This window comes from Peromyscus eremicus, chromosome 1 (assembly GCF_949786415.1).
Source record: "Peromyscus eremicus chromosome 1, PerEre_H2_v1, whole genome shotgun sequence".
Classification (NCBI taxonomy): domain Eukaryota; kingdom Metazoa; phylum Chordata; class Mammalia; order Rodentia; family Cricetidae; genus Peromyscus; species Peromyscus eremicus.
This window is the reverse complement of record NC_081416.1, coordinates 183,529,613-183,544,353: the sequence shown is the minus strand read 5'-3', so window position 1 is coordinate 183,544,353 and position 14,741 is coordinate 183,529,613. Positions and strand designations below refer to the sequence as shown.

At 46.8% G+C, this 14,741-nt stretch overlaps 1 protein-coding gene across 1 annotated transcript in view; it reads right to left on the bottom strand.

Annotated features, from left to right (window-relative positions):
- The window catches only part of Nlrp12 (NLR family pyrin domain containing 12), a 28,783-nt gene extending 14,255 nt beyond the window's left edge, over positions 1–14,528 (bottom strand). Inside the window, exons 1-3 of the mRNA XM_059253641.1 lie at positions 14,240–14,528; positions 8,984–9,064; positions 4,773–6,453 (exon numbers count right to left, since the gene is read on the bottom strand). Of these exons, the coding sequence (XP_059109624.1) occupies positions 4,773–6,453; positions 8,984–9,064; positions 14,240–14,528 (2,051 nt within the window). The remainder of the gene's footprint in view (positions 1–4,772; positions 6,454–8,983; positions 9,065–14,239) is intronic.
- Between the last annotated feature and the right edge of the window lie 213 nt (positions 14,529–14,741).

Below are 14,741 nucleotides of genomic sequence, written 5' to 3'. Positions count from 1 at the left end.
TGTCCTGGAACTCTCTCTTTAGATGAGGCTAGCCTCAAACTCAGAGATTTGCTTGCCTCTGCCTCTGGAGTGTTAGGATTAAAGGCATGCATCACCACGCCCTGCTAAAAGGTTTTTAGTAACAGATTCTCCCTATCATGAGCCCCAGTTTAGTACCAGTGAATATTGCTTAAGCGTACGTAGGTCCCAGCTCTTGCACTATTGGTCTTTTTCGTTTTTTGTAGGGACCACCCTGCATGTTTGGGGGACCACCTTGTATGGACCCACTGAGTATTTAGGAACCATCTTAAATTTGTCAGGAACCACCATAAGGCAGGCTGCCTACGTGGGCCGATTCGAAGCATCTCTCACTTCTTACCACTAGATGTCAGTAGTATCACCCCGCTTCCCGGTGTGACCAAATAATCCCACAGATTTCCTGGATGTCTGTCTGAGGGCTCAGATGAGAGGCAACAAAATCCTTGGCTGGTGGTCGTGGTGACTCACACTTAAATTCCGACATCCGAGAGGCTGAGGCAGGAGGACTGACAGAGTAAGACCCTGTCAAAACAAGCTGGGCATTGTGGTGAACGCCTGTAATTCTAGCGCTTGGGAGGTGGAGGCTAGAAGATCAGGGGTTCAGCATCAACCTCTGCTACATACTGAGTTGTTGACCAACTTGGGCTACATGAGACTCAAAAACAAAAGCAGGGCCAATGAGATAGCTCAGCATGTAAAAAAAGTTTGCTACTGCTGGGTGGTGGTGGTGCACACCTTTAGTCCCAGCACTCCGGAGGCAGAAGCAGGCAGATCTCTGTGAGTTTGAGGCCAGCCTGAGCTACAGAGTGAGTTCCAGGAAAGGTGTCAAAGCTACAGAGAAACCCTGTCTTGAAAAACAAAAACAAACAAACAAACAAAAAAAGCTTGCTACATAAGCCTGACACTTGAATTTATGAATCCCCAGAATCCACCTGGAGGCAGAGGACCTGCTTCTGAAAATTGTTTTCTGACCTTTACACCTGCATATAAGACACACACACACACACACACACACACACACACACACACACACACACACAGAGGATGCAGAAAGAAAGAGACAGAGCCTGCTGGGCGGTGGTGGTGCACGCCTTTAATCCCAGCACTCGGGAGGCAGAGGCAGGCAGATCTCTGTGAGTTCGAGGCCAGCCTGGTCTCCAAAGTGAGATCCAGGACAGGAGGACAGGTTCCAAAGCTATAGAGAAACCCTGTCTCCAAAAACCAAAAAAAAAAAAAAAAAAAAAAAAAAAAAAAGAAAAGAAAAGAAAGAGACAGAGCCCAGAGGTGGTGGCACACACCTTTGATCCCGGCACTCAGCAGAGGCAGAGGCAGGTAGATCTCTTGAGTTGGAGGCTAGCCTGCTCTACAGAGTGAATTCCAGGTCCGCTATGACTACACAGAAAAACCCTGTCTTAAAAGAGAGAGAGAGAGAGAGAGAGAGAGAGAGAGAGAGAGAGAGAGAGAGAGAGAAACATGGCGACACACACATGAATGACACATGGCCTGGACCACATGGCGACCATTGCTGCTTGACAAAGTTCCAGCATTTCAACATTGCAGACCACAACTCTCCACCACCTTTCTACTTTCTATTTAACAGTTCTCACTATGTGTTATGGAGTTTCCTTATGCCTTTTCCGTTGGGAATTTTGTGTGAGCTTTGGTATAGGATGAGACCATACACAATGGCAGTCTCTTTAAACAAAATAGTTCTTTGGAAAAAAATCCCTGCCACTGTGGAACTATCTAGTCTGATAACTGGTCTACTCCTCATACAGGACTCCCCACTGTGCCCCTCCACTCCCAATCACAGCAGGAATAGAGAAGTTAAAGATTTACTGACTGGGCCTATCTGATCCCAGGGATGAAAAAACACACATCAGAGAGAAACAAGGGCCCCAGACCCAGAGCCTGGGGCCATTAAGGGCAAAGGTTCAGTTAATAAGTATAGAGTAGTATGATCAGTGGCTTACTGGATGAATGGCAAGATCTGGTCTGCCCCATGGGGAGCAGATTCCATTAAGAAGTTAGACTGGGGGCTGGAGAAATGGTTCAGCAATTAAGAGCACTGGCTGTTCTTCCAGAGGACTTGGATTCAATTCCCGGCCACCACATGGCAGTTTACAACTGCCTGTCACTCCAGTTCCAGGGGATCCAACACCCTCGCACAGACATACATGCAGGCAAAACACCAATGCACATAAAGTAAAAATAAATCATTTGAAAAAAATAAGAAGTTAGACTGGCTTGCTCTCTGTCTGCCATACACAGAACATACAGAGTAAGGTAACAGGACCTGCTTAAGAGGGAAACAAGCCCATATTATAAGACTACGGCACAAAGGAATGCAATTAGGAAACAGCCCAATGTTTGTCATGCTACACGGTACAAACACTACACCATGCCCCTATTTTTCAGTAAATGGGCAACCATCCTGATTCACCCTCAGATCATGCCAGTCTCCTTCCCTGTCCAGTTCCACACATCCTCTTTGGGACCTGAACCCCCCGGGAGCTGGACTCTGGCACACACACACACACACACACATACACACACGAGACACACCAATAGAGATACACACATAGAGAGAGACACAGAGACACACACAAAGAGAAAGAGACACACACAGATACTAAAAATGAATAAATAGAATTTAAGGGTTGGCAGGATGGCTCAGTGGATAAAGGCTCTTGCACCAAGCCTTATGACCTGAGTTCAATCCCTGAGACCCACCTGGTAGGTGGTGAGAACTGAGCCCCAAAAGTTGTTCTCTAACCTGAACCCACATCCCATGACACTGCACTTAAATACATATAGAGACACATACAAAATAAATAAATGTAACAAAAGTTTTTTTGTTTTTTTTTTCTTCGAGACAGGGTTTCTCTGTGTAGCTTTGTGCCTTTCCTGGAACTCGCTTTGGGGACCAAGCTGGCCTCGAACTCACAGAAATCTGCCTGCCTCTGCCTCCCGAGAGCTGGGATTAAAGGCGTGCACCACCACCCAACTGTAATAAAAGTTTTTAAATAAAAGAAAAAACTAAAAGTTCTCAAATCACTGAGAGATGGATGGCTCAGTGCTTTAAGAACTCTTCTAGGGGCTGGAGAGATGGCTCAGAGGTTAAGAGCCTTGGCTGCTGTTCCAGAGGTCCTGAGTTCAATTCCCAGCAACTACATGGTGGCTCACAACCATCTGTAATGTGATCTGGTGCCCTCTTCTGGTCTTCAGGCATACATGCAAACAGAGCACTGTATACATAATTAATAAATAAATCCTAAAAAAAAAAAAAAAAAAAAAAAAAGAACTCTTCTAGAGGACCTGACTTCAGGTTCCAGCACCTACATCAGCAAACAACTGTTTCTAATTCCAATGCCCTCTCCTGGCCTCTGTGGGCATATGCACTCATGTGCACATACCTAGACTCAGACACACACACACACATAATTAAAAATAAAACAAGGGCTGGAGAGGTGGCTCAGTGGTTAAGGAGGGCTGACTGCTCTTCCACAGACCCAACTTCAGTTTCCAGCACCTGCGTGCAGTGGCTAATAATGACTCCAACTCTAGAGGATCTGGTGCCCTCTTCTGGTTTCCTTGGGTACCTACATAGACATCATACACACACACACACACACACACACACACACACACACACACACACACACGCTTAAAAAGTAGAAATGGGCCAGGCAGTGGTGGCACTTGCCTTTAATCCCAGGACACGGGAGGCAGAGGCAGATGGATACTTGGTCTAAAGAGGGAGTTACAGGACAACCAAGGCTGTCTTCTTGCCTCAAAAAACTCAAAAAAAAAAAAAAAAAAAAAATCTTGCTGGGCGGTGATGGCGCACGCCTTTAATCCCAGCACTCGGGAGGCAGAGCCAGGCGGATCTCTGTGAGTTCGAGGCCAGCCTGGGCTACCAAGTGAGTCCCAGGAAAGGCGCAAAGCTACACAGAGAAACCCTGTCTCGAAAAACCAAAAATAAACAAACAAACAAACAAATAAATAAAAAAAAAATCTTGCCTCAAAAAATAAAAAAATGGTTTAAAAAAATTAAATCCTTTTATTCATTTTTATTTTTTGGCGTATTGATGTTTTGCCTGCCTGTGTGCCTGTGTTGGATTCTGGAGTGACAAATTGATGTTTTGCCTGCCTGTATGCCTGTGTTGGATTCTGGAGTGACAAACATCTGTGAACTGCTATATGGGTGCTGGGAATTGAACCTGGGTCCTCTGGAAGAGTAGTCAGTGCTCTTAACTGCTGAGCCATCTCTCCAGCTCCCTAAATGATTGATTTTGTTGTTTTCCGAGACAGGGTTTCTCTGTGTAAGAGCCCTGGCTGTCCTGAAACTCTCTTTAAAGACCAGACTGGCTTTGAACTCACAAGGTCTGCCTCCTGAGTGCTGAGATTAAAGGCACGTCCACCACGCCTAATAAAATCTTTAAAAAAAAAAAAATCCCCAAGCAAGTGTCGGCCGGTGGTGGCGCACTCCTTTAATCCCAGCACTTGGGAGGCGGAGCCAGGCGGATCTCTGTGAGTTCGAGGCCAGCCTGGTCTACAGAGTGAGTTCCAGGAAGGTGCAAAACTACACAGAGAAACCCTGTCTCGAAAAACCAAAAAAAAAAAAAAAAAAAAAAAAAACAAACAAAAAAAACCCCAAAAACCAAAAACCAAGCAAACCAAAAGCTCCTGCCCCTCGCCAGATCACCGGTCAAAGGCATGAAATCAGAACACTCTTCCCAAAGGGTACTTACAAGTGTTCGGATAGAGGCGGGGCTCCTGAAGGTGCTGGTGGGTCGTCCTCTGTGCTTGGACTGTAGGTACTCCCGTACAAATGAATCACCACCGCGCTCCTGCAGTACCTCACGCAAAAGGAGCACACCATGTGCTCCATCTTGGTTGCGATGTTGCTGACTACCACCACTTGAAAGTGGCTCAGGGCCTGCTGGATGAAGTCTTCCTCCTGGATCTCATACAAGCAGCTGAGGAGCTCCAGGGAGCCACGCTGCAGGGTGGATCCTTCACTGTGAGCTTTGTCTCGGATCCACGCCAACACTTCCTCCTTGACCTGAGGGGAGATGGTCCAGCCCAGATTCTTCTCCAGGTAACATCTCATCTCCTCATTGAGGAGGCCGAACAGGAAGCGGACGGTGAGGGCCAAGAAGTTCCTTTCCGAGAAGCCGTACTCAGCCAACGCTCTCCTCACTGTCTCTCTGCCATGCAGGGCACAGTACATGGCTGCGAAGAATTCCTGGAAACTCAGGTGGATGAAGCTGTAGAATTTCTCACACTTGATGTCCTTCTGGAAGATATTCACGTTGAGGAAGGTGGAGACATCCGCTCCATCTAGGCCGTGTTTACCAAGGTCCTGTTCCTCAAATAGGATCTTCTGATTCCAGAGGCCCTCTGCAGCCAGAGAGACCAGGCCTCTCTGGCTGGCTGGGACTTTGAAGGTCGGGGTCCCTGGCTTGGGCTGCATCAGACTCAGAAGGTAGAACATGTAAACCGCCGTGGTGGTCCTAGATGTTTGTCTTAAAAGCTCCCCGCTTTCCAGCTGCTGCTTGAGGCAGGTGCAGACCACCCAGGACAGCATGGGAACAAAACACATGGTGAAGAGGGGCTCGTTGTCCATCATGAAGCTGAACACTTGGTTCGCTTGCCCAGTGTTATGAAAATACTTGTAGAAGTACTCCTTCCTCTCTGCCTCGGAGAAGCCCAGGATCTCCACGTGCCTGGGGTGTTCCAGCAAGCCATGCAGCTTCTCCAGAGCACAGGGTCGTGTGGTGATGAGCAAAGAGAGTCGGGGCAGAAGCGACCTCCGAATCAGGCTGCCGAGGAGGAGTTCTGTGGGTCGTTTCTCCTCCCAGCAGAGACACCAGGGACCCTGAGCATCATGGAAAGAAGGATGCAGCTCATCGAAGCCATCAATGATGACTAGGAGGCGATCGGGAGCCCGGATGAGGTCCTGGAGGGGTGCACCCGGCTCGGGCCAGCAGCTGGAGATGAGATCGCGTGCGCTGCACTGGACATGGCTTCTGTTCAGCTCCCTGCAGCTGATGTAGAAAACATAATCGAACCGACCTTGGAAGAGCCTCCCGTCGGCCCAGTCCAACATCACTTTGTGGGCCAGCATGGACTTCCCCATCCCTGCTGCCCCTTGTAACACCACTGTGCCTGGTGGCTCAGGGCGCTCTTCGTCTGGCTCAAAGAGGGTCTCCATTTGGATAGGGCTAGACTGGTGGCCCCTGGTCCTGGAGTATCCCCATCCTGTATCCAGAAGTTTCTGCTGTGCCCAGATAGGATTTGAGTGTTCCTTTACTAAGAGAGGCCGGGTGTAACGGTGGCTCAGGTTGACACATTCACCGAGTCGCGCATTGCGGTCTTCCATTAGCCGGAATTTCCTGCGGACATAGTCTTTGTAGGTTGCCTGGGGATCTAGTAGAGAGAAAGGGAAGGTAAAGTAAAACAAAGTAAAGTAAAACATCCATTAGCTACTTTTTGAAAAAGATTCACTTTTAATTTGGTTTAATTTTTAGAATATGTCTGGGTGGATTTTCTTGCATGTATGTCTGTGCATCTCACATATGCCTGTGTTTGCAGAGGCCAGAGGAAGGCATTGGATCCCCTGGGACTGACGTTACAGACTTGCCATGTGGGTGCTGAGAATCGAACTCGGGTCCTCTGGAAGGCAACCAGTGAGTGCTCTTAACTGCTGAATCCATCTCTCCACCCCCTATTTTTAGTTTTGAATTATGTGTGGGTATATGCATATAGATTCCAGTGCCCACAAAGGCCAGAAAAGGGTGTTAAATCGCCTGGCACTTGAGTTAAAGGCTGTTGGGAGCGGCTTGATATGGGTGTGGGGATCCAACTTCTAGTCCCCTGATAGAGCAGTAAATGTTCTTAACCACTGAGCCATTTTTCTGACCCCAAACTTTTTTTTTTCTTGAAACAGGGTCTCGTGTAGACCAGGCTGACTTCAAACTTACTATATACTCAAAGATGACTTCAGATCATGACTCCTGTCTCTACCTCACACATGCTGGGATTCCAGGCATGCATCGCCACATCCAATTTATACAGTGCTGGGGATTGAACCCGCGACTTCAAGGATGCTAAGGCAAGCATTCAAACAACTGAGTGGCATGCCCAGTGCCCCTCCACTTTTTGTTGTTTGTTTGTTTGTTTGAGATAGGTTTTTTTTTTTTTTTTTTTTTTTTTTTTTCTGGACTGAGGACTGAACCCAGGGCCTTGTGTTTGCTAGGCAAGTGCTCTACCACTGAGCTAAATCCCCAACCCCTGAGACAGGGTTTTATATTGTTCAGACTGGCCCCAAACTAGCTGTATAGCCAAGAACAACCTAAAACTACTGATCCTGTTGCTTCTACTTCCCAAGTTCTGGGAACTACATGCTCGAACCATTCTGATTTTCTCCCCGCCCTCCCCCCCTTTTTTTTTTTTTTTTTGGTTTTTTGAGACAGGGTTTCTCTGTGTAACGGACCTTGCTGTCCTGGAACTCACTCTGTAGACCAGGCTGGCCTTGAACTCACAGAGATCGGCCTGCCTCTGGCTCCCAAGTGCTGAGATTAAAGGCATGAGCCACTACCAGCTGCCCCACTCTGCTTTTCTTTTCTCTCTCTCTCTCTCTCTCTCTTTCTTTCTTTCTTTCTTTCTTTTGCCACAGTCTTGCCCTGTGGCTCAGGCTGGTTTTTAACTTTCATAGATTGCCCTGTCCTCTCCCCACCCCGCCCCAGCCCTGGGAATACTGGTGTAAGCCACCACTCCCAGATACCATCAGCAATTTACAATGAGTTCAGTGACTGGCAAGCATGGTCTAATTTTCTTCTTGTCCCGCCAGGTCCTCAGAAGAGTTGTCTAGGAGCAGTGTGACAACCCTTCTCCTGGGCCGTCAAGGTACTCAGGTGTGCGAGTACAGACGCCTTGCATCTGTTGTGCAGCGATTGATTCTTCTGACTTAAATCACATCTTCCACTAGAGAGGCTCACAGGACTCAAGTGGTTGGTTTTTCTGCCTTGAAACACGTCCTCCTGGAGAGAGGCTCACAAGACTCCAGGAGCTAATGCCACTAGGATCAAGGAGTTCATGAGCCGGGCGGTGGTGGCACACCGAATGGCTGACATAGAGAGAGCAGTTGGTTGAATCAACAGAAACAAAGTTGGGATGAGATGCCTCAGCCAGTGATGGTGCTTGCCACCAAGCTTAACAATCTGAGTTCAATCCCCAGGACTCAACTGATTCCTTCAAATTGTCCTCTGACCTTCACACATGCACCATGGCACGCTCCCCACCACCATGCACCCAAAGTAAGTTTAATTGTTTGGTTTTTTTTTAAGGGACCAGAGAAATGGCTTGCAGAGGACCAGGGTTGGGTTCCTAGTGCCTACACAGCAGCTCACAACCACCTATAACTCCAGTTCCAGGAGATCCAAGGCCTTCTTCTGGCTCATCAGGCATGAAGGTGGTACACATACAGACAAACACTCATACATATAAAATAAAAACAAGTAGATATTTTTAAAGTGTAAACAATTTTAAAAGAATCGAAGTCTTTGATGTTGTTTATCTCCCACATAAACTCTGCAGCTATTCACCCAAGACTCTTTGCCATATGCCAACATTAAATACTGTTTCTGGCTGTGTGTAGCGGTGCACACCTTTAGTCCCAGCACTCAGGAGGCAGAGGCAGTTGGATCTCTGTGCATTCAAACTGTATAGTGAGTTCCAGAACAGCCAGGGCCAGGGTTGTGTAGAGAGACCCTGTCAAAACACACACACACACACACACACACACACACACACACACACAATATATGTGTGTGTCTATGTGTTTTTTTTTATTATATATGTATATAATATAATACTGTTTCTGATTCACCTGCCTTCAGCAAGGTAATTGCTTATATGCAGCTAGTACATCCTACTAGGTACAGGGCTCATAGCTTACCTTTCCTTGGAGCACTAGCAGAGACATCCAGAAGGCAAGCTGATTGCCTCTCAAGGGAGCATGCGCCAGTATTCGGAGTGACTGGAAGAGACGTTTTGGGAGGACAGTTAGCACTCAGCTCTATATTTTATTCTTCCTGTTTTTATTACTGGGCGGCATCCAATCCAGGGCCTGGGTGTGCTGGGCAAGCACTTTACCCCTGAGCTACACCTCCAGTTCTGATGTCAGCCATTGTTACATCAGATGCCTCAGTAGCTCCTGCTCACCCAGGCCAGAATGTCCGACACTCACCTCTGCACTGTGCTGTGTTGGAAATGGACAGTCGATGGTGCGGGCAGAGCAATATATGAAAAATAAACAGTATAGTTTCACACACTGAGTGGTGAGAGATGGGTCCAACGTCAAGCAAGGTGAAGAAATGGAACTGTGTCTGGGGTGAGATATTGGGGGGTGGTGCTGGGCAGCAGTGGTGCACGCCTTTAATCTCAGCACTCAGGAGGCAGAGCCAGGTGGATCTCTGTGAGTTTGAGGCCAGCCTGGTCTACAGAGCGAGATCCAGGACAAGTACCAGGACAAGACACAGAGAAACCCTGTCTAGAAAAAAAAAAATTTGGGGGGTATCTAATAAATAATTTTCATATATATATATGGAGAGAGAGAGAGAGAGAGAGAGAGAGAGAGAGAGAGAGAGAGAGAGAGAGAGAGAATTCCAGCACTTAGGAGGTAGGGACAGAAGGTCCAGGATTTCAAGGCCATCCTGGAGCATAGAAGACCCTATATCGAACCCTCACACATACAAATAAATAAATAAATATAACAAAAAGGTAAATAAGCAAATCTTTTATACATGTAAAAGATACTTTTCTTCATATACACACATATAATTTAAATTTTTTCTTTGTTTTTTTTTGAGACAGGGTCCCATTTGTAGCCTTGGCTGGGCTAGAACTTGCTGTATGGATTAGGCTAGCCTTAAACTCACAGAGATCTGTCTTCCCTTCTCTCTCAAGTGCCAGGATTAAAGGTAGACACCAACACACAACACACCCAGCTTGACATATATGTGTGTGTGTGTGTGTGTGTGTGTGTGTGTGTGTGTGTACATATGGACATATATATAGTTTTATTACATTTGTTTTTCACTTTTGTGGGGATGAGCTGTGCATACCTCAGGGAGTGTGTGAAGGTCAGAGGACAACCTTGGGAGTCAGTTGTCTCCTTCCACAATGTGGGTTTTGAGGATGCAACTCAGGTCCTCAGGTTTGGTGGCAGGAGCCTTTATCCTCTGAGCCATCTCACCAGCCCACGCGTTTGGTTTTGGGGACAGGTTTTGTTGTGCCGTCCAGGCTGACCTTCAGCTTGCTGTGCTCCCCACCTCTCAGTTTCTCAAAGTGCTGGGATTGTAGGTGTGTGTGCCTTGATAGCTGAAGAAACTCTCATTTTATTATTGCTGTTGTTATTGTGTCTATGTATGGTGTGTGTGTGTGTGTGTGTGTGTGTGTGTGTGTGTGTGTGTGAGAGAGAGAGAGAGAGAGAGAGAGTTCATGTGGAGGTCAGAGGGCAACTTTGTGGAGATGATGTCCATCTTTATGTAGATTCCAGAGAATGAGCTCAGGTTGTCTGGATTGAGCACTTGGTCAGGAAAAAAGAAAAAGAAAGTCCAACACAGTAATTCTCAACATGTGGGTCTCGACCCCTTTGGGAGTCAGATGACCCTTTCACAGAGGTCACCTTGGACCATCAGAAAATACAGATATTTATGTTCTGATTCATAACAGTAGCAAAACTACAGTTATGAAGTAGCAATGAAAATAATTTTATGGTTGGGGGTCACCAGAACATGAGCTGTATTAAAGGGTTGCATCATTAGGAAGGTTGAGGACCACTGCTCTAATGAAATGAACAGACAGTTCACAAAAGTACGAACACAAATGGCCAGTAACTATTTTTAAAAGTGTTCAGTATTCCCAGTAATCAGAGAGAAGCATATTGAATTTTTCTGGTTTTTTTGAATCAGGGTTTTTCTGTATAGTTCTGGCTGTTCTAGAATTCACTCTGTTGTTGACCAGGCTGGCTTTGAATTCAGAGATCCGCCTGCCTCTGCCTCCTGAGTGCTGGGATTAAAGGTGTGTGCCACTACCACCCAGCAGAAAACTTTTTAAAAATGATTTAGTTTTATGTGCATTGGTGTTTTGCTTGTGTGTGTGTGTGTGTGTGTGTGTGTGTGTGTGTGTGTGTCTGCTCGAGGGTGTCTGATCCCCTGGAACTGGAGTTACAGACAGTTGTGAGCTGCCATGTAGGTGCTGGGTGTTGAACCCCAGTCCTCTGGAAGAGAAGCTGGTGCTCTCAACCACTGCACCATCTCTCCAGCCCTAAAACTGTTTAGAGATATACCACTTTACCCCAGTCGGAATGGCTGTCATCATCAAATGTTGGAGAGGATGGGGAGAGAGGTGCCCTTTATTCGCTCATGGAGGGAGTGCAAATCAACACAGCCATTGAAAATCATTGTGGATGCTCCTCAAAAAGTTAAACATAGAACTACCTTATAACCCAGCTGTTCCACTCCTGGGCATATACCCCGAGAACTCCATACCCTGCCATGGAGATACTCACACTCCATGTTTATTGCTGCTCTGTTCACTATAGCAAGGAAATGGAACCAACCTAGATGTCCATGAACAGATAAATGGGTAGTGGAAATTTGATATGTATATAAAATGAAATTTTAATCATCTCTAAAGAAAAATGAAACCATGAAAATTTCAGGAAAACTGGTGGAATACAATGTATACTATTAATCAATTTATTTAGATTTATTTTATTTAGACATCAGAAAGAAAAATCTTGTTATGTTCTCCCTCATATGTGGGTCCTAGTTCATAATGTATGCATCTATGTGTGTGTGTCTGTGTGTGTAACAGCTGTAAATATGGGGATAGTGTAACATATAGAAAGCACTGGAGACCAAGAAAGGTTAACGTTAGATGACAGGGAAGGACGGATGCAGGAAGAAGAACTCATGACTCAGGAAGAGGAGGCAAAGCTCATTGTATTCCTGGTTTCAACTCTGTCACAGTGTTTCTTTTTGGTGGTGGATAAGTACATTTAGAATGTAGCTGATAGCGAAAAGTATAAAAGCAAAGTGAAGCTCCAGGGCTTCGGAATGACCATTCTAACTAATGTACAGAATGTCACTGAGATGTATAGAGTTCAGGACTGGGCAAGTGTTTGAGAGGCTTCTTTGAACCAGCTGTGAGTTTTCATTTGCGAGTTCATTACAATGAAATGACATTACATTAAAAATAGTTTTCCCTCTGTAGGGATGTTAAACAGCTGACAGCCCAGCACAGCTGTTACATTAGGCTTTACAGATGTGGCTAGCACACTGGCTCATCCCTGTAATCCCAGTGCTCAGGATGCCTTGGTGGGAGGTTCCCCATGAGTTCCAGGCTAGCCTGGACTACAGAGTGAGACCCTGCCTCCAAACAAACAGGGGCTGAAGAGATGGCTCAGCAATTAAGAGTGCTTGTCACTCTTCCAGAGGTTTGGTTCCCGGACCACACTGATGGTTTACAGCTGCCTGTAACTCCAGCTCTAGGGGAGCCACCCTCTTCTGGTCTCCACATGAACATACCACCACCCAACCCCCACAAACACACAGATACACATAATTAAAAAAAATAAAAATTGCCGGGCGGTGGTGGCGCACGCCTTTAATCCCAGCACTCGGGAGGCAGAGCCAGGCGGATCTCTGTGAGTTCGAGGCCAGCCTGGGCTACCAAGTGAGTTCCAGGAAAGGCGCAAAGCTACGCAGAGAAACCCTGTCTCAAAAAACCAAAAAAAATAAAAATAAAAATAAAAATTTAAAAGAAATCTTTTTTGAAAAAGTGAGATCAGGCTGGAGAGATGGCTCAGTGGTTAAGAGCACTGACTGCTCTTCCAGAAGGCCTGGGTTCAATTCCCAGCACCCACATGGCAGCTCACAACTGTCTGTAAGCCCAGTTCCAGGGGATCAGACACCCTTGCACAGACATACATGCAGGCAAAACACTAATGCATGTAAAATAAAAATAAATAAATCATTAAAAAAAACTAGGGTCAATACCCAGTGCCGCTAAATAAATAAGTAAATAAGCCTACTGTGGTGACTCACTCCTGTAATCCCAGCACTCAGGAAACTGAGACAAGGGGATCAACAAGGGTTTGAGGTCATCCTGGGCTACATGGTAAGACTGTATCTCGAAAGTCCAGATGGATAGATATATGAATGAACAGATGGATGGATAGATAGGTAGATAGATAGGTAGGGCTCTGCAGTAATAGCTTTTGCTTTTAAAAAGTATTCTCATTTATGTGTGTGTGTGTAAGGCAGCATGCGTTTACATGCACCCCATACATGCAGGTGCCCACAGAGGCCAGAGGTGTTCGAGCCCCTGGAACTACAGTGTCCTGTGACTCCACACACAGGCAGTGGCACTCAAGTGACTGCACTCACTCACACGTGCCGTACATACACTATACACAATAATTTTGCTTTTGTTTTTTTGGTTTTTTTTCAAGGCACGGTTTCTCTGTGTATCTCTAGTCACCCTGTAACTCATTTTGTAGACAGTGTTGGCCTCTAACTTGGGGATCTACCTGCCTCTGCCTCTTGAGTGCTGGGATTAAAGCATTCACCACCATTTCCTGGCCATAAATAGTTTTTTTAAAAGACATCAAAGTAAGAAGAAGACCATTTGGGAGAGGGAGGGGTCAGCAGGAATGAGAGGGAGGTAGACAAGATGAGTAATCAGGGGTGAGCATGATCAACATACATCATGCGCACATGTGAAAATATCGTGATTACAGTCAGAGACATGGCCAAGCCCGAGGACCTGAGTTCGATCCCTGGGACCCACATGGTAGAAGGAGACAACGGATTTTTGCAAACTGTGATGTGTTTGCGCGCGCGCACGCACACCCACCCACCCACCCACACCCACAGCGCTTAAAAAAGAAGAGAGGGGCCGGGCGGTGGTGGCGCACGCCTTTAATCCCAAATCCCAGCACTCGGGAGGCAGAGCCAGGAGGATCTCTGTGAGTTTAAGGCCAGCCTGGGCTACCAAGTGAGTTCCAGGAAAGGCGCAAAGCTACACAGAGAAACCCTGTCTCGAAAAACCACAAAGACCGCTGGGCTGAAATCTGAATCCAGCTCACAGATATCGTCAAGAGAATGAGTGTATTCCATGCTGGGCTCTCCCTCCCCCTCCTTACCCATCACCAGGTCTTCTCTCTGTCCTCGCTCCCACAGGTCCTTCCTGTGGATCCTCTCAAAGGTGCTGAGAGCCAGCAGCCAAGCCTCCCTTGTCCCCATATGGGTCACCATCAGCTGGGCCATTTCCAGAGGACCAGCCATCTCCATTCGTCCCCAGGGGATCTTGTCCTGGCCCGGTTCCTCTGCAGTCCCCAGGTATAATTTGAATTTCTTCAGTTCCCCAGCCTCGAGTTCTTCCAGGTAGGTGGACAGTCGACAGAGGACATCCCGAGCTGTAGCCGGCAACATGGGGATGCAGTCGCGGGGCCAGGCGGTCTAACGTTTCTCTGAGGGGGCAGTGGGCACTGTAGCATGCTGCCACCGCCTCGTTGACAGGCAGAAGGGAGCAAGGGGGATAGGAGTGAGATCGAGACAGAGGCACGATCCTTCAAGGAATCACACTTGCTTCTCTGATGCCTGCCCCTCTCAAAAATAGTGTTTGCTTTGAAGAAGGGGAAGTTG